The 19,590-nt window shown below is 35.3% G+C and overlaps 1 protein-coding gene across 1 annotated transcript in view; it reads right to left on the bottom strand.

Annotated features, from left to right (window-relative positions):
* The window catches only part of CFAP47 (cilia and flagella associated protein 47), a 260,765-nt gene that overhangs the window by 184,605 nt on the left and 56,570 nt on the right, over window positions 1–19,590 (bottom strand). Inside the window, exons 30-34 of the mRNA XM_054291296.1 lie at window positions 18,608–18,814; window positions 17,826–17,919; window positions 17,147–17,287; window positions 14,364–14,559; window positions 146–243 (exon numbers count right to left, since the gene is read on the bottom strand). Of these exons, the coding sequence (XP_054147271.1) occupies window positions 146–243; window positions 14,364–14,559; window positions 17,147–17,287; window positions 17,826–17,919; window positions 18,608–18,814 (736 nt within the window). The remainder of the gene's footprint in view (window positions 1–145; window positions 244–14,363; window positions 14,560–17,146; window positions 17,288–17,825; window positions 17,920–18,607; window positions 18,815–19,590) is intronic.

Here is a 19,590-nt window from a genome sequence, read left to right as displayed (position 1 = left end):
TCCCAGCACCCAGAGCTCCACCTGCAGCTCCCACCACATCCACACCCCAGTGCCAGCCCTCAGTGCACTCCTCAGCATTGCAAAAACAAACAACTGACATCAATAAACTGCACAAAACTTGCACGATATTAAAAAACCTTCTTACCAAATATGGACAATAACCTGCCATCTGTGCTGCCAATACCAGACCATCCAGGAGATCCTGGTCAAAATTCACTATCCATCTCATGGGCGGTATTCCACCTGATTAAAAGACAAAGATTAATAAGACTTTATTCTCCCCAAGATGTCTATTTTGTTCTGTCTAGATATAACTATTTGAAATCACTGAATAGAGGAAATAAGATAAGAAGGAAGCATCCATTCACATGCAGAATTCCACTGGCATATTTCTATTTCAGAGCTGTTGCTTGGAAACTTGAAAAATCTCACCTAGAATATTGTAACTTATTCACTCTGCTGCAACATGTAAGAGTATTCATCACAGCAGAATGAAAAATTAATAATCTAAACTTAACCTCAGAGATTAGGAGCCTAAATATGTAAACCTTTTTATTACTATAGGCCTAACATTAATAGTTCTTCTGAACCTCATGCAAATATGCAGAAATCCTTGAAAGTTGAAATGCTTAAGACACAAAAAGGAAAGGTTATTGATTTTCTTTAAGGTCATATTGAATTATTTGGCATAAATGCAATATAAATGAGAGCTAAAAGCTCAATTGTTACAACACAAATCACCACTTCTACAACTGTTGTAAACCCCAATGCCTCAGAAGGGTGGGTATTTTTTTTATATTTCTAATGTTTTTTATCAAAATAAAACTAATTATTAAGACACTAAATGTAGTTTATTTATAATTGCTTATTTGAAGCATCCATATCTTAAAATATTTAACGCAGCATTTACACAACTTTACTGTCTCAGGTCCAAGCTCCCAAATTTAGGAAATATTTTGGATTTCAGCCAATGGCAAGGTTTTCAGACAGACTGGGATCAAGCTTTCTCATATGGGACAAATTATACAGGTTTCATTTTACTATTACACCTAAATTAGTTCAACCTACAATAAACCCCTGTACCAGATCCTAAGCAAAATCTGTCATTATGCAGAAAATGGGCAAACATTTATAAACTAAATTTCAGGTATCATCAAAAAACTTAAATATCTGTCACTTCACATCAACTTGCAGATGCTTCAGCATACTCATACAGCTTCAGTAAGAAAAAACAGGAGCAGATGCTGCACAAACTTAAAAACAAAGTCTTAAAATCCATCTGAGCTTAACTCTGTGACATCAGTAATGATTTTAGTTTGCCACTGTTTCAGTGTGGTGATGTTTAGGCTTGGCCCAAAATCCCTTATTTTTTTCTATTCATGCTGTGAATCAATTTTGGTAATACTACTCTAAATATTCATTAAATACATTTTAAAAAACAACCAACCTTATTTAAAAGAGTATTTGCATGAATATTTCATTTTCTTTAAGTTTTCAAAACAGAATTAAGACTTGCAATCATCTCACTGCGACAAAAAACTATTTTTTCCTTATTTTTTACCTAAAAGAACTTTTTCAAGCAGAAAACTCAACTTTCAAGTCTTGAAAACTCCATATTGGAAGGTACCAAAGATGGAGGATATATAACTGACTGGATATACAATATCTATCTGTTATTTATGACAGGAAGAGATTATAGTAATATGGTCCTCAATATCTAAATTGTATTAATTTTAACTCAAGTCAAACATCCATTTAACAAATAAGAGACATTTGTTTCATCCCATCTTCATGGTAACCTGCCTGTAGTTGTTTAAAAAACATTTAATGTAGTCACTGCAAAAACAAATGCTTTAAAAATAGCAAGATCCATTTTTGAAAGCATAATTTCTTCCTAAAATGTTAGTCTTTCTAGCATAAATTCATCACTTTATTGATCATAGTGGGGACCTATAAAAATCAATAAACTGTCTTCTTTTTTTATTAATAGAGTTCAGACTCTCAGCACATATTATCAGCATTTTTTAAAAAATCAATATTTTCAAATTTTTATTTTTAACTTTTTAAGATTAACTATTTCTGCTTTAGTAAGTGCAATATTGAATTATTCTTCTGGTTAGTAATCTAGATTGATTTGCTGAGCGTGATCATGGAAACCCATTAAACTAACGCTTTGATCAAAAAAAGCAACTTAATTTTTTATCCTACTTTCTATTTTACATTAAATATACTATTTGTTGGTTTTAGTCTTCTGGTGGGACTATTACTTGAGCACACTTAAGCAGAATCACAGAATGGTTTGGGTTGGAAGGGACATTAAAGATCGCCAAGCTCCAAACCCCTGCCATGGTCAGGGACGTCACAAACAGCACTTTTGTACTCTGCTGTGTTCTCACTAATCCTTGCTTCCATGCTAGTAGAATTGTCTGTGTGCCAACAAAGTAGCTGGGGAACAAAGCTGGCTTAAAAAGAAAGAGCAAAAAATTCATTTACTGTTTAATCTGGATCACCCAATCCAGTTTTGCCATGCAGCCACAAAAATGTGCCAGTGGAAATGAAACATGGTGGGACTATTTTCTAAAACATCATTTATTGAACTGTAGCTTTATCGTTGTGTAAATGGGTGCATAAAGGAAAAAAACATTAAGTAGAATATTTTGCCATCTTAGCTAATTAAATACTTCTATAAGCATTTTCGTTGTTTTTCAGTTAATCCTTCTGCTATCAATCAACCTACTTAACTCAAAGGCTTGTGAATAAATTAGTCAGAAAACATAATGTATTTTTCCTAATTACATCAAATCTAGCAGAACATCTGCCAGCTAACCACTCTACAGTAATTAAGTTTTTAAATAGAATTAGTCAATTTTAGTAGAAATAAACAATAGAAATCAGAATTATTACTCAGGATACCTCTAAGCATGTATATATATTGAATTTCATTTGTACTGGCATTTCTTGCAAAAAAAAATCTAGTGGAACTTTAAGATAAAGATTTTCATCCAATGTAATGATAAAAACGAGGCCAAAAATAGTTTCAAAGATAAATGGTAACCGGTAGCAAACAACTCTCTGTGACTGGGGGCAGGGGGAGAGAAAATTGTCTAAACTTTGACTTTTGAATTGAGACAGATTCCTGCTACTTGCTAGCTGCATCCCAAAAGGGCTGCCTGCAAATTTTGATAACACCAAGACTGAAATGGCACATTCTAAATCTCCCATTAATGAACAGGAGTGAGACAGAAGCCCCAATTAGGCAAATAATGAACGGTGCTCTGCATATCGACTAATGAGATTGGGAAAACTGAGGACTTGGAGTTATGAAAAGAAGAGGCAAAAAAGAACCATTTCCAAAAATAATCCATGGTCTTGATGAGACAACAGGGGACTGGAAAGAAGGTGAAAAAAATTCATAATTGGAGGAAAGATTTTGGAAATGGGAAAGATTCTGAATATCAGAGAGGTGCATAGAGACAAATGCCAGTGGATGTTCAGGGACTTTGGATGGACATGGGATTGGTGTCCCTGAGTAGCAGCACAGCAGGAATTGACTTTTCCCTGATGTTCCAGTGGCCTCCGTGGCACTGAGGGAATGTGAACAGAGAAAACACACTGTTTTCTGTGAAATTATCAAACAGAGCAAGAGCTGGTTCTGCAACAGATCCAGGACCCTGACCCACCACAGGGTGTTTTGTACTTTGTCTCACCCACAATAAGAGGTGAAAATACTTGGTAAAAGAAAATAACTAAGCAGGGTTAGCTTGGAGTGGATGTGCAGCCAAACACTTGTTATGGTTATAGAAACCTAAAAATATACTGCAAAAGGATCTGCAAGGGACCTGAAATGAGAGTGACTCTATTTCACTTGTTGATTCCACTTAGCACTTAAGGAAGTAGCATGCAGTCAATTCAGTCTTTTGGGACCAATTTAACTCTTGAATGCATTTACTTTTAATAGGTTTGTTTGGTTTTTTTAACATGCACTGGTATCATGTTGCATGCATGCAGCAACCAAGCACAACAGCATTGTCTCCATCTTTGTTGTGACAGGTTGAGCCAACTCCTGAAGACACACTGCTGGCTTCATGCATGAAGCATTCCTACATAGAAGCAGCAGAGTTTTGCCATGCCACTCTAATTATTCACCACTTTTTAAAAATTTCTTTCAAAGTCCAGATTCATTGACTTTTTTAAAACTTTATGTTCTTACCCTGATAAATCAATAGAAATTCTACAAGGTTTTCCGATTTTTTTGCCCATATTCTATTTTTCACAAAAAAAAAAAACAAAACAAACAACAAAATCAAACCAAACAAACCCCGACACCTACCAAAATTAAATATTTATTTTTAATTATTTTTATATTTGAAGCCTCAACATTTTTTGTGGTATCTGAAAACTATTTTTCATACTGAGATAATCAAGGGAATACCTACAGCAATTCTACACAAAAATAACAAACCACTTATTTGTTGTCAGAATACCAAGCAGCTGTTACCATAAACTCCTCTAGGTCATTTTTTTTATTTCTTTGATATGTAAATGATACAACAGACCAAGGAAAAATACTACACATTTTAGCTTCATAAAATTTTGATTACATTCTTTGTCACAGAAAAGCAATGAAAATGTATTCTAGGAAAAAGGTCCTATAAAGTCAAGCACAAACTTCACTGAAAAACAGTAACCCTAGCTGCTATCAGCTGTCCACAACAAAAATCCTAGATTGTGTACTTTCCAATATTTTCATATGCAATTTTTAAAAATTGCACAAAATTAGCTTACTCCCATCTGGAGATAATATAAAACAGATTAAAGAATTGGCTTTGGGAAGAAAAATTGTTTGCAAGTATTCAAGAGGAAAGGACTATAATTTAAGCTCTTGAACAACTGGAGTAATGATCTGAAACAAATGGGATGAAATCCAATAATGATGCTTCCAGCAGACTACAATTAATTAAGAATAATTCATTATGCAAGTTCTAGATGGAAAATTGGATAGAGAGAACTTCTGCAGAAAAGAATCTGGAGAAAAACAGTGAATCCAATACTGTGGCAGGAAAAGCAAATACTGTGCTAGTATTTATAATACTAATATTTAATTTTTATAAATTATATATATATATACTAATATTTATAAATACTGTGCTAACAGGAGAGCTGCATCTTAGGCACACAGACTGAGCTTTTCATTCGTCTTTGTTCCCAGTAAAGTCTTAACTGCTACAGAAACCAGCAATGGCACCAAACTTCAGGAGAAGGAGAAACTAAAAGGGTTTACAACAAAAACCCCTGAGCTGAGTACACTGAAAGACTGAAAGACTGGAAATGTTTTGCCAAGAAGGGGAGAGAGAGAAACTGGAGAAGATACCAATCTGCATATATGTATGAAGTTACTAAAAAACACATCATATTTTAAAAGAGAAAAGGATGGACTTAACCCAAAATTTCCCATGCTAGAGTTCATGACAGACAATAGGAAGCTCTTTCAAATGGAAATGACTGGGAAATTCTGGCAGATATTTCCTTAAGTGGATTGTGGAATCTCCTTTTTCTGAGATTTTTATAACAGCAAATACTTGTTTATTACATTAAAGGTATATTCAGATTAGTCTGTGCACATGAGAATAAAGCAGATTATTTCTGGTCTCATTCTCCATTTCTGGGATTTATAGTGGGTTCTTTTTAAGTTTCACTTTTTTTAACTGATCCGTCATCTGGATAAGCAGAAATGTGATGTATTGGAATTATTTGGATAAGAATAACCTCTGTCACCACTGTGACAATGCACAGTGTAAAAACTGGCTTTATATCAAGTATTAAAATACTTAAAGGATCACATTTTTGTTGAATCTACTAAGTATCAAAACTATTTTATATAAAAAAGTAAGAAATACAATAAATCTTTAAATAAAGTACTGTATTTCTTGTGAAGCTTGTTCTGCTGTTTTCACAAATAATAAAAAATTTAAATTCTTGCCATCACTTGAAAAATCTTTCTATCTAAAGAGGCACAAGAAATACCAATGATAAATCTTTTGTTACATAGCCACAAGCAAAATTTTCAAATTCTGAGTTACTGAAAAATAGAGGAAAAAATACACAGAGCTAGGCTACTCTTATATAAGAATTTTCAAATAAACCAAATAAATTCTCACGAAAATCTTGAAACTGATGGCCTTTTGTGATTAAAGGCATGAAACAGGGCTTTATAAGAAAGGATTAAATTAGACTATGTTACTAAGAGTACCAATGGAATGGTGCTATGACAGCAGTCTGCATAAGTAGGCAGGATACCAAGAGTAGGATGTTGTTAAATAGCTTAGTGGAATACACAAATTTGTCAGCAAAACAAGAAACAAGTCACAGTATTAAGCAGCAAACTCAAAACAAAGTATTTTACACAGAATAGAGATTTTATATTTACTTACTGCTTCGGAATACTGTGATACTACAAGTCTGCACAGCCTGAAAATGCAATTAAATTCACAGAATGGAAATCTAGTATAGCATAACAGGAGTGCCACCTCCATCTGAAGGAGTCCTGAATTTCAAAGCAGGAATTTCAGAGCCTGCATAAAGCATTTCTGTACATTTGCAGTGTTACTCATCTCTAAACAACAACTGTTGAAGGCAGAATACTGAGCTACACTGACCTTTAATATATCACAGTACATCCTTTCAATGTAAACTAGTGCAATAATAATGGTTCACATTATTATACAGCAAATTCTTACTCTGGAATCTGAAAATCTCTGGAGAGAGGACTAATCTATAGCTATAATAACACCTATAGTCCTGTTTCAGTAGCTCAAAACTGGCACTGAATAATGCAAACATTTACAGAAGAAATATGTAGCAATAACCTTTCCTGCACATGCTAACATTAGAATCAGAACAAGTTTTGAAATTTTAGTAGTGAAGTATACAATCCAGAGCATAAGAAAGATAAGATGAAATATGCCTTTGAATAATTTTTGAAAAGGGTATTATTTATTACTTAAAACTAAATATTAAGAGAATGATAACTTATCTGCCTTCAGAACATATAGTATGCGTAGCTACATTTATCTTAACATGGCAAACAAATTTATTTTATTTTATTAGAGATGAAAGAAAAATTACAATTCCTACTTCAGGCAGAATGCAGGATACAACTCTTGCTCATCAAAACTGATAATTATTCATCTAAGAATGCTTGAAATATCACTGACAGATCAAATTAATACCCCTGTCAATTCACAATTCTAAGCAGAAAAGTTCAAGAAGCACCACATGGGGCAATAACAGAAAAACAGAGACACTGGGGATATGTCTCATTTATTCCCATCTGTTGCAAAACACTTTTACCCTGAGGCATGCACATTCATCTTTCTGCTCCTAAAAATAATTCCCTATAATCTTTCTATGCAGTTTTGGTTTATTTTCACTGATTCTTATCCTAAACAATATCTTCAACTGACGAATTTCTGAGGGTTTTATGTATCACGTAAGAGCAGCATTACTTTATATCAGCCTCCATTTCTTTGGCCTTCAACAGAAAACTTCCCCCACCAGGGTGAGGAAGCCCCACCAAGGACCCCCCAGGACCCTGAACATCCCAACAGCTGCACCACTGCTGGAATCAGGGCTTTCCCTTTTGCTTTCCCTCATTCATTTCTTTTTCTCTCTCTTTTTATCTCACCTCTTTATCCAAAACGCACTGCCACATCCTTACAGAGTAGATCAGGGAATAACAAATCCACTTCCACAACAAATGTGTGATTTTTACTAAAACTTCATGAGTTTTTGCAGACCCTGACTTCTTTCATTCCTTTCAATCATGAGTATTTCTGAGTCTTGGGTCCTCCTTTCACCTTAAGGGTTGCACCTCACACCATGGCGTTTCACTTAGACATCATTTAGATTTAAAATGCTACAAATCACAGCAATTTTTTACAGCTTGTCTGGCTTCTAGACTGGCTTCACAATGATTACTATAATGCCTGTGGTTTTTTTATTTAGTAAAACAAAAGTTAAATACTGCTCTCAATGAAATCTATTATTTGATACTTAAAATGAATTAAAAGAATCTTTCTCAAACTTCACAGACTGAAATATGTTTACTCCTCAAAAAATATCTGATGTTTTATTACTAAATCCTCAGTTATACCACACTCAATATATATATTTCCCATGCACTGCAGAAGTAGCATTAATTATACAAATAATCAGAATGCTCATTTATTCCAATTAACATACAACACTGCCAAAGTTCCCTGTTTGGCTAAAAGCAGAATTGCAGTTTAGACATCTCACAGTGTATTGCAAGTAAGTAAAATTTCTTTCTAAGCATTTGTCTGATTATTGCTCTTTAGAAAATTATGATTTTGAGGACCAGCATATATTTATATACATATATGCATTTTTTCATATAAGCATACATCTCTACAAACACACATAGGTATGTACATCGATGCATATATGTACACACAAACATGTACAAAATATACATAAGCCTAAGAGTTTTAGGCTTTACTTTAAGATCTTTTTGACAGGTTTTGAAAGATGAACCCTTTGAATATTTTCAATATACAATTCCAAGGATTACCCTTCTTCATACTTTTATTTACCTGAAGGTGCATAATGCCAGACAGTGTAAATAGTACAAAACAATTTTATACTACACAAAATCTAAAAAGTTAAATGAAACATGAAGTTCTGCTTACTTCTCATTGGCATGTGGACTTCAAACTCAGAAAATAGTTATTTTACTCTTTTTTGTTAAATAAAATTCTGATATGATCTTGTGGGTTTTTCAGGTATAGGAAACAAACATGGAGTGCTCAAATCAACAAAGAAAGGCAAGCAGGACTGAAAAGCCTATTTATTGGATTCCCTATTTACATCTTATCTTTCATTCTTATGTTCTGCTATGCAGATCAAGAAATATAATGCTGAAAAATGGTTTAAAACTTTGCAATTTATATTTCAGGAAATATTTTCCAGGATTTATCACTCAAGAACAATGCTCTCTTTTTTTAAGTCAGACTTTTTATAATCATGATAGCAGTTTGTTTTCTTCTTCTTGAATTCAGCCTTTTATTAAGTGTGTAAAAAGCAAGAGTCAATATTTTGGAACATACTGTTTTGCAGTGATTATAAATGAAAAAAAATTTACATTAAATTAAACAAGATTCTTCCGTTCCACCCTGCAAAGGATGGAAGTATTTTTAACTCTAGTTTCTCATTTTTCTCTGAGAACTATTAAATTGAGAAGCAAAAAATCAATGGACTTCCCAAAAATCCTGCCTAAAACTGGGGAAAGAAAGGAGAGAGGACAGAGGACAAAGGACAAAGAAAAATTCATGGTAACTTAAGAAACAAAAAAATATACTACTGAATTCCTATGTCAGAAACAACCTTAAATAAAAGTTCTACAAAATTAGTTTTAAAACAAGAATTCTACTTAACTCTCATAGAATTTTCTGAAGATCTGTAATCACACACTAAAATATCTCCTCCCCTAACATTTTAACTCAGATGTAATATTGAATTGATACCAAAATTAGAAAATATAAAAATTAAAACCACAAAACTCCCAAGCTCACTAACAGTGAAGTGAATAAAATGCATAAAACCCAAAATTTTCCTAACTGGAAGTAAGAATCTTGCAAGGTGCCACCTATGCCTAAGATTGCCAGACACACCTATGTTGGCAATGGATTAGAATTTCTCTTCCCTCTTTAGCAGTTAAGTGAAGATGTATCTGCTCTGGGGACAGCTCATGAATCTCAGACATTGATTGACTCTTCAGGTATTGCTGATATTTACTGGTTGTCATCTTCTCTAACAATTTTATATTAAATATAGAATTATCTATTCTATTCAAAATCTTCCTGGAACACACTGAAGAAAAATTCATATTTCCAAAAACATAATTTATCTTTTTTACCTCGGTAAGAGTCATAATTAATAAGGAAGAGACATAGTGCTCCTCAGGAGACAATTTAATTCACCAATTTGCAAGATTTTCTACCATTTAGGGACTACAGGATTTGAATTACAATATCCCAATGCTCTAGCAACTCTTCAAGGGCTTTTCCTGTTACTTTTTCATGTTATTAGCAGTTAGTCTTTCAGAGAGAAATGTTGAAAAGAAACATGAAGATAAGGAACACTGGAAGGTAAACTGAAAATTTATTACACTCAAATAATTAAAGCAATTAATTATTCCTCTGTTATCATTATTATTGTTCATATAATGCCTTAAATGGGTACTGAATCTTATATTTCATGCCTAATTATAGTCTCAGCATAACAGGCATAGCTGCATTTCACAGTTTTATGGCATTTGGACTCAAGTTTCAACCTTGCTTTGCAGTTTGTGTCAATAAGACGTGGTACAAAGCCTGCCCTTCCAAAACACATGCCAAGATGCTTTTTAAACATCTATTTTTCAGTAGCAGAAAGGAGAGAAGATGTGGAGACACTAATCTCCCCACTAATGTTCTCTCTAAGCTATTAAGATCTTAATTCTTGCAAGAGGAGAGTTCTGATGAATGGCATAGTTATCTTCAGCTTCAGAAGAGTGTAATAAAGATGAATATTTGAAACCTCTCTGCACTGCAGTAGCTTAGGCTTTTCTCACTGTCACATTTCACTTTAAGGAGCTTAGGAATCAAAGGAAAGACTGAGAAATGTGGCCTGGAAAGATCTTCATTTATTTTGTGGAAATTTATCATTTTTGAGCTGAAAACAGCAGGTCAATACATTTTGCTAGTCAGGGTTAACATTCAAAGCAGAGTGTTTGGATGGTAATACTGAGAAACATAAATGTTAAGCAAAAAGTGGTAATTGCTCTCTGATTTGCACTGTAGTAAGATCTGGGGGGAAAAAACACCAAAACCCCAACTAATCCTTCTCTTAAAATTAGCAAATATGAACAACCAAAATTCAAAACAGGATATTTGAGACTTTCAGCTGAGATGCAGTTAATATACTCTGACATTTTTCCTTATGACACTTAATTTCCTCTGGAAAAGCCTACTTAAACGCTTAGTTTAAAGCTAACATAAATTAAAATGTCAAAATATCTGAGTATTAATTTAAAGATTGATCTTAACATCATAAAACTTAAAGGACCAAAAGTATATCAGATTATTAAATCTGCCAAAGTATATAAGCTCTGCTCCAGTGCACGATCTTAAGAAAGAAATTGAGACTAATGACCCCAGGAGGATATTACTGGTGACCAGACTCCAATCAGATTTTGTGCCACTGACCACAACCCTTTGAGCCTGGCAGTTCAGCCTCATTTCAGTCCACCTCAGTGGGCTCTTAACTGGCCTGTTCTTCACCAGTTTGGTTTTGAGGATGTTACAGGAGGCTGTTGAAAGCCTTGCCCAAGCTGAGATGAACAACACCCATGCTCTCCTCCATCCACTGAGCTGGCCATGTCATCATGGAAGGCAATCAGGTTCATCCAGCATGATTTTCCCTTTGGAAATTCATGGCAGCTACTCACAAAAACGTTGCTCTACTCTGCATGCTTGAAAATGTTTACATAGATGATTTACTCCATCAGCATCCCAAGAGACAAGATGAAGGTGACTGGCTTTGAAGCTTCCTGGATTCTCTTTCCAGGTGGGAATGACATCTCTCCCAAACCTCCCTCCCCCAGATTGTCCTGACCTTGCCAAGGCTGTTGAATGTGACCCTGTAATGACATTGGCCCCTCAGCACTTGGTGAACCCCACTGGGTCCCCTGGGCTTGTGTTTGTCCAGGGGCTCCCCAGTCTGATCCTCCTCCACCAAGGCTAAATCTTCCTTGTTCCAGACTCTCCCATCCATCTCAAAGGCCTGGGATTGCTCAGTGCTCAATCTTAAACAGCAGAGACCAAGGTAAAAGAGAAGGCGTTGATTCCCTCAAGTCTTTTTTGTGCTCTTTGCCTTCAGATTCTTTGCCTCATTTGGAAGAAAGAACAGCACAGTAGCACAAACCTATTCATTCTGAGGCAGCAAAAGCAAAACAAGCTGGAGGAAAGTGAAGGTTAAACCGGGAATTCAAAGATATATTGAGGCAGGTCATCTCTGAAGCAAAACAGTGTCAGATTGCACAACTAGATGCTTTCATAATGCAAAGGTATAACAGTAGGACTATGAATTTCACGATTTTTCAGAATCTTCTCTCTTTATTTTGGATTATTAGAGCTTTCCCAATGCTCATTTATGCCATTTGGGGAAAGAAATGGAAACAGAAGCAAAAGAAAATTGCATGCTTATGTGCATACATCAAGTTATTTTTGTGTGCTCTACAGAAAAGAGAATACAGAACTCATTAATCAAAAAACCTATAAAGAAATTGATATAGCAAGGCAGTATCTGTAACTTCCATATGCAGGAAGTATATGGGAAGTTTATATATATATATAAACTCTGCCTTTTCATTCCAATCTTGCACCTCTCTGAAAGCAGAAAAGTGTAATTAAGTGAAATTGTAGGTGGGAACTGTAATGCAGATAAATGTCCCCTGGCAGTAACCACAGAATTCATCCTCACCTGTGACCCAGAGTCAAAGCTACAGTCAGATTTGCACTAATTAATATATCAACCTAATGAGTTATCTGTACTGACAGCATGATTTAGCAGAAGTTATTATTTTCTGAGAACACCAATATTGTAATTAAAGTGTTCTTCTTTGGTGCCAATTTTGGGGAGTCTTTAGAACTAAATAATTTTTAAAAAACCCTCTACTTTACAATTGCTGATAATTATATGATGGCTTATTAAAAACAGGTCCCTCATTTTTATATTATAATTCATTACCTACTCTTAGGGAACTAAAGTAACACTTTCAATAATTGGCTCCTTCAATGCATCCTTAGTACATATTCCACTTGGACATCTGAAGCTTTTTTGTTTGGTAATATCCACTAGATCTTCATTTTAGAATTCACTCCTTACAGACTATAGCTCAATTAAAAGTTTAATGTTAAATAAGATATATTTTGGCACTCAGATTCTCCCCACTGAGCTCCGCAGACCAGAACAAGGCCAGCCACACCTCAACACCCAGGTATTACTGGAGCTTGCAATCCAGAGAACATTTGGGGATGGGGAATTCATCCATGCAGCATTTACAGTGAGCCACAAGCCTGGCCAGGCACAGCCATCCTCTCTGCAAGTTGTTATCTACACACAGAGGCTCAGAAAAGCCCAGCAGAGCAGTGCTGGCAGCTGTAAGAAAGCTCCACTAAAGCAGGCACAGATAATAAAAAATGATATACTGCAAATACACTCAGGGCATGTTATTTAGCTGGGGAGCTCCCTGAGTTAATCATAAAACCAGGCCTCAATAATGCAAAAAGAGCCAGTTTCTGTTGGATGCAGCATGTATAGACCAACATTTCAATTTTACCAGCAGAAGTACTCAACATATTTGAGAACAGCCATTACAATTTTCTTCTACACAGTAAAATGAGAAAAGCAAAGGGATAATCAAAGCATATGCAAAACAGAGATCCTGCCCAAATGAGACTAATGGAAGATGACATCCACATAGATTATCCGTAATTGAGAGAGGTCAGAAATCGCTTGAGGCATAAAATGGCACTAGAAAATTTTTTCCACATGTGGCTTAGGAGCCATTCTGGAAGTCATCCCTGCTTATCACCAGACTGGCCTTTCTTGTTGCTCACCACACACCCAAAATTACTGCTGAAAAAGGAAATTAAGTTAGGGTAAAAAGCAAAAGTAAAAAGTCATGAAAGAAAATAGAAATAATAATTACAGTGGTTGAACAGTTTATCAGATTTGAATACCAGAACTGCCCAGATCAGTTGTAAATGGAAAGGGTAATTTTATCTAGCCTTAGTCAAGCAACCATGAGAGTGAACCCGCTCTTGCAAGCAGGACAGGATTTGTAATCTGGAACCTTGGTCTCTACTGCTTTCCCAAATGTCATTGAATAAAGGACATAAAAAATATTCTAAAAACCCTGAAAATCTAGCTCTCAAACATATCATTATAAGCACACCTAGTAACAACTAAGTCTGACTATAAACAGGAATGTTAAGACAAGGTAATTACTGCTAGCACTTCCTGACAACATTAATGGAAAGAAGAAAGTGAGAAGGTTGACATCACCCTTTATTCCTAGTTAAAAACTCTAACACACAGAATATCATGAATAGTGGTAATCAAAGGATGCTGATCTTGGAACACAGAAACACAAGGAAAGGAAATACATATGGGTAGGCAATAACTTTTATACCAAAAAATACTTTCAGAGGCAAGTTGTCACAATACCTCTACAAGTAACAATTGCAAAAGTCTACAAAAGGAGTATTAAAAGAAAGAGTGTAGTGAAAGAGTTATCTCACCTCTTTCATTATCTTTCCACACAATTTTTCGATTTTTCTCAAAATTTTTATTCAACCAGATGAGGATGGTTCGCTCATATCGAGAATATATATTACTGCATAAAGGTTCTGATTTTATTCCTGGTATGTTCTGCAAGCATTCCAAGCTCAAGGGGTCAGGAACTATACGGGAAGAAACGCGTGGAAGAACAAACACCTGAAATGATAAAAAATGTTTTCAAGCATGAACTGTAAAAAGAATTTCAAGCTGACAGATAAAGAAAAAAACAAACACTTCAAACTCAAAAGGTTTTCTAATTTAGGGAAGGTTTAGGAGATTGTACATTAGCACCCACATAACCCCTACACAGGATGGTGAAGGTCTCAAGGGCAAGACAAACAAGAAGCTGCTGAGATCACTTGGTTAGTTCAGCCTGGAGAAGACTGAAGAATGGCCTCACCACAGTCTACAAATTCCTCAGGGAGGGCAGAGGATAGGAAGGTGCTTATCTTCTCTCTCTGATGACAGCAATGTGGACACAAGGAAATGGAATGAAACTGCAACAGGGCAAGTTTAGATTTTAGGAAAATGTTCTGCACTCAGTTGGTGGTTGGTCACTGGACCTGAGAAGTGGTCATGGCACCAACTCAGTCAGAGTTCAGGGAGCATCTGGAGAATGCTCTTAGTCATATGGTTTAGCTTAGGTAGTCCTGTGAGGAGCTGGGAGCTGGAATCAATGCTCCTTATGGGTCCCTTCCAATTTGAGATATTCTCTAAGTCTAAATAATTTTTGTTTTCAATTTTTCTCCAAGTTTTGATGAACCCTGTGAAACCATTAGGTTATCTGTATTCCAAGAATTACTGTGCATATTCTACCCAAAGTTCTAAGTGATGAACTACTTACACTGATGTCCAGCACAACCTATAGAAACAGTCAAATTGCATCTTTCATGACCCAGTTGCTTATTTAGGTCAAATTACACTGATTGTTTCTCCTGAAAAATTCACATTAAAAGCCTAAAATAAAAGTCAGGGCAGAATTGGTTTCCTGGGCTGCAAGTGCACATGGGGAGCTCATGTCCAGCCTCTCATCCACCAGCACCTCCAAGTCCTTTTTGGCAGAGCTGCTCATGATCTGTTCATCCCCCAGCCTGGATTGATACTGGAGATTTCCTCAACCTGACTAAAATAAAACCTGATTGAATAAAGGCATTTCAAGATACCTTTTTTTAGGATTTCATCTCATCAGGAAAAAAAAATCAAAAGCCAAACAACGAAACACACATATACTATTAATTTTGGTGGGGTTTTGCTCTGTGCTAGTCTGTCATGTACCTATGAATACTACAGCAAGTAGAATGAACAGCAAAGTGACTTGCTTGCTGGTAACTATGATTGCATTTTTTCATACCCACGTTCCCATGTGTCCTTAAGTCATCTGTCTCAGCCCATGTACACATACTGTTTCATTTCTATTTTTTATTGTGCTTTCCCAATCAATAATCACATAGTCAGAGAATAGTTGAGGTTGGAAGGCGCCTATGGAGATTGCCTGGTCCAAACTTCCTGCTCCAAGAACAATCACAGTGCTTTTCCAGGACTGCATACCACTGGGCTTTGGATATTTCCAAGGACAGTAACTCCACAAACCCCTCAGGGTATCCATTCTAGTGTGTGACCACTCTGACAGGAAAAAAGCTTTTTTAACTTCAAAGGCATTTCCTGCATCTCAGCTCATGTCTGGTGCCTCTTACCCTGTCATGAGGCACAACTGAGGAATCTGGCACTGTCCTCCTTACAACCAAGCTCCCCTCAGGTACTGAAACTCATTTCTTAGATACACCCCTCCACCCAAGCCTTCTCCTCTGGCTGAACAGTCTCAGCTCCTTCAGTCTCTCCCTAAATGACAGATGCTCCAGTCTCTTAAATCATCTGTGGATCCTTCACTGAAGTCACACCCCAGTATATTCATGTCTGACTTTTACTGGGAAGACCAAATATTAGCTGTACTTTTAATCTCTTTTCCATCTCTTGGAACAGAAATAAATAAATTTTTCTCTTACGCACATACATGTACTGATCACTGAAGAGCACATAAGCTTTACTTTGGAAAACATGGCATCCAAGATTTTTCTTTGTCACCAGTAAAAATAAAATTGAATAAAATCTGAGAAGTCTATACTGACCAAGACGATCATATTTTAAAATTAATAGTTATTATAAAAAATGCTTAGCTGTTTAAAAATTCCATTCCAATGTAAGGTAATCAATGCTACTGGTACACATCTAGGCAATTATGTCCAGTGAAAAAGGCTTCTAAGCAAGGTAACAGAACAGCATGAAAGAGTTTTCTCTACTTGCACCAATATTTATATAGTGCATTTTTATTTATATATTTATATTTATATATTTAATTATAATTTATAATTTATATACTTATAATTTATATATTTCTTTCAAATTTATATTTATATATTTAATTCCACAAAATGAGACTGTTCTAATATAATATTTCCTAATTGGAACATATTAACACACTTATAAGGTTTTAAAGACAATTAAAATATTCTCACTCTCTCTTTTTTCTTTCTCTAAAAGAGAGAAACAAAATACTTACAAGCATTTAGTTTTAAAGATGTGTTTGGAAAAAAATAAACCTCCAGTATATCACAGGATATAAAATAAATATCATTTATTTTATAATAAATATAAATAAATCTTCAATTTATTTATGTTTATTTCAAAATAAAGCTTTTAGCCACCGGTTCCCCAGAATCTGGTAGCAAATACATCTGCAATTTACCTTGTACATCTGCAGCAGCACATCTGTCCAAGCTCGTTTGCTCATTGTCTCAAAGGTTCTGCTCTCCAGAACAAAAATACGCCTGCCACTTAACTTGCCTGGGCTTCTCATGGTTCCCCTCTTCGCCTCAGGTACAAAACACTTCAGATAAAAGATGGGAATATTTTTTCAATATTAATTTCATCAGTTTGGATAGGAAATTCACAAGAGGACAATAGTGAATCAATGACATAAATGGGTGATAATATCTACTATAGTGCAATAGTGACCAACATTTAGAAACATCTGCAGTTTGCTGCTGTCTCAGGGATAAAAACCATAATAAAGAACTGACAGGAGTTGAAAGCAGCAAGAAAACAGGGAAAACACACAAAATACTTAAAAATTGTAAAATCTGTATGATAATCAGATCTCTACTTTAAAACATATCTGTTGGACATAAATATCAGGTATTAACAGTATCAGAAGAAATTGGAAAAAAACAGGGAGATGAATGTAAATGTTGGAGTCAGCTTAAATTCCTACTTACTCTCACATATGTGCTTAGAGTTATGCAATCCAAAACAGTCACCACAGTAAGACCACTCATGGTCCACCAAGAACTTCTACTAGTATCCAAAGGACTGAAACTGAGCACAAGGGCTTTGTTAAAAGGAGAAAAAACACCAAACCTACCTACCCTCACTCCAGTATTCACTTCACTCCATAACTCATAATCTTCTGGTGAAAGCAGAAATTCTGGCATAATATGAGGAAGATATGCTCCTTTCCTTCTGAAATTATAAAGCAGGGGAAGTTAATAGGAAACATAATTAAGAGAAATCAAATTTTTTCAAGTTATTTTATCTTTGTGTAATCTCCTCTATCTGAATAGCCTCTGGAGCAGTGATCCAGCTCCTTTAATTGCTTAGATTATCTTCATGGATAGAAACTCATGTTCAATTCCTATGGCTACAATTACACACTTAAAGAACATACAGCTCTGGATAGATTGGCTTCTTTTTAAGCATTGCTCCTCCAGGAAGGATTTAATATACATGAAACATTAAAACAAATACTATCCCTTTCCATGTGAAAGCCAAAGGACTCATCATGTTCCACCAAGAGCATCAGTGGAACGGTGAGATTATGAATGAAAAACTTGATCTGACTGTCCACTGAGCCTGTCTAAGAAGAAAGGCTGCAAGTCATCTTTTGCAATTAAGGAAGCAGTGTTCCTGTGGAATTCCTGTGCTGGATATAACCCTATCAGAGGACATTTTGATTACTGCAAACTGCACAGATAACCTTGGTAAAAATAAATTAAAGGTTATAACACATACATCTTATCTCACAAAAACGATAAAGGAAACCCTAAACTCACTGTATACCATCCAGTTAGAACTAGGCTTGAGGAAGGCTAATTTTAAAAGTTGGAAAGAAAAGAGGCACACATAAATATCTCATCATGTGTGAACTTACTTAAGGAAGGAAAGCAATTCAGTGTGCTGCCAGTGGAGTTGAAGCATTCTCTCTACTGGATCAGTGGACAATGACTGGCTTGCTGCAATGCCTGGTATTGATTGTCCATTCAGATGCACTAACATTTCATAAAAACCCTTATCTTTGTCAACCCTTCGTTTAAAATTCTTTTCTTGTGCAACAGTTAGCTGGACTATACACACATCACTAGGAGAGAAAGTGTTTTGATATTATATTGATATAATTTGATATTATTATTCTATATGCACAAAATTAGTTACAATTACATGTTTCACAAGGCTAATTTAAGAAACCAGGAATTAAAAACAGCAGCAAGGAGGGTTGAAAAGTACAGCATTTTTTCATGTTTACAGAACTTTCATAATAAAATAAGGATTTTGAACTGCATGGAAAATTTATACCTTCATAAATAAAAGCTTTCTGCCAAATAAATTTGGATTTTTATCATGTTTATAAATGTCTATGTGAGTCTTTCCCAGCAGAGTGGCTTCTTCACTATTTAGCACCAAGCTAGATAAAATCAAATCAGTGAGGCCATCACAACTGATGTTATTTCCGGAGTGCTTGCAAGACTCTTGATTATAAAATATTATTTCTCATTTGTTTCTTGATCTTTAGATTATGTGTGGGGAAAAGACATTGTTAAAGAACCTGCTTATGCCACCAAAAAAGGGACAAAGGCTAGAACTGTTTCAGTCTCAGAGGAGAATCAATTCCAGTTAGGAAGATGACATACAGTCTGAACTGCATATTTAACACACACTGCATTATAATACATAGTAGCTTAGTTGAAAATGTATTTTAGAAAGTAAAAACTCACACCTGGATGACATTTTCATATAAGCACCATATAGAAGCTACAATTTTGATAGAAAACTGTGCATTAGAGTGTGTTTCTGTTCCTTAGATCATACCTAAGCCCCATGAGTAGATCTGTTGTCCTGTTATGAGACAGACAGGAG

Source organism: Melozone crissalis, unplaced genomic scaffold, assembly GCF_028551555.1.
Source record: "Melozone crissalis strain CALT ecotype California unplaced genomic scaffold, PUWL_Pcris_2 ptg000090l_1, whole genome shotgun sequence".
NCBI classification, from domain to species: domain Eukaryota; kingdom Metazoa; phylum Chordata; class Aves; order Passeriformes; family Passerellidae; genus Melozone; species Melozone crissalis.
This window is presented reverse-complemented; position numbering and strand designations above follow the sequence as displayed.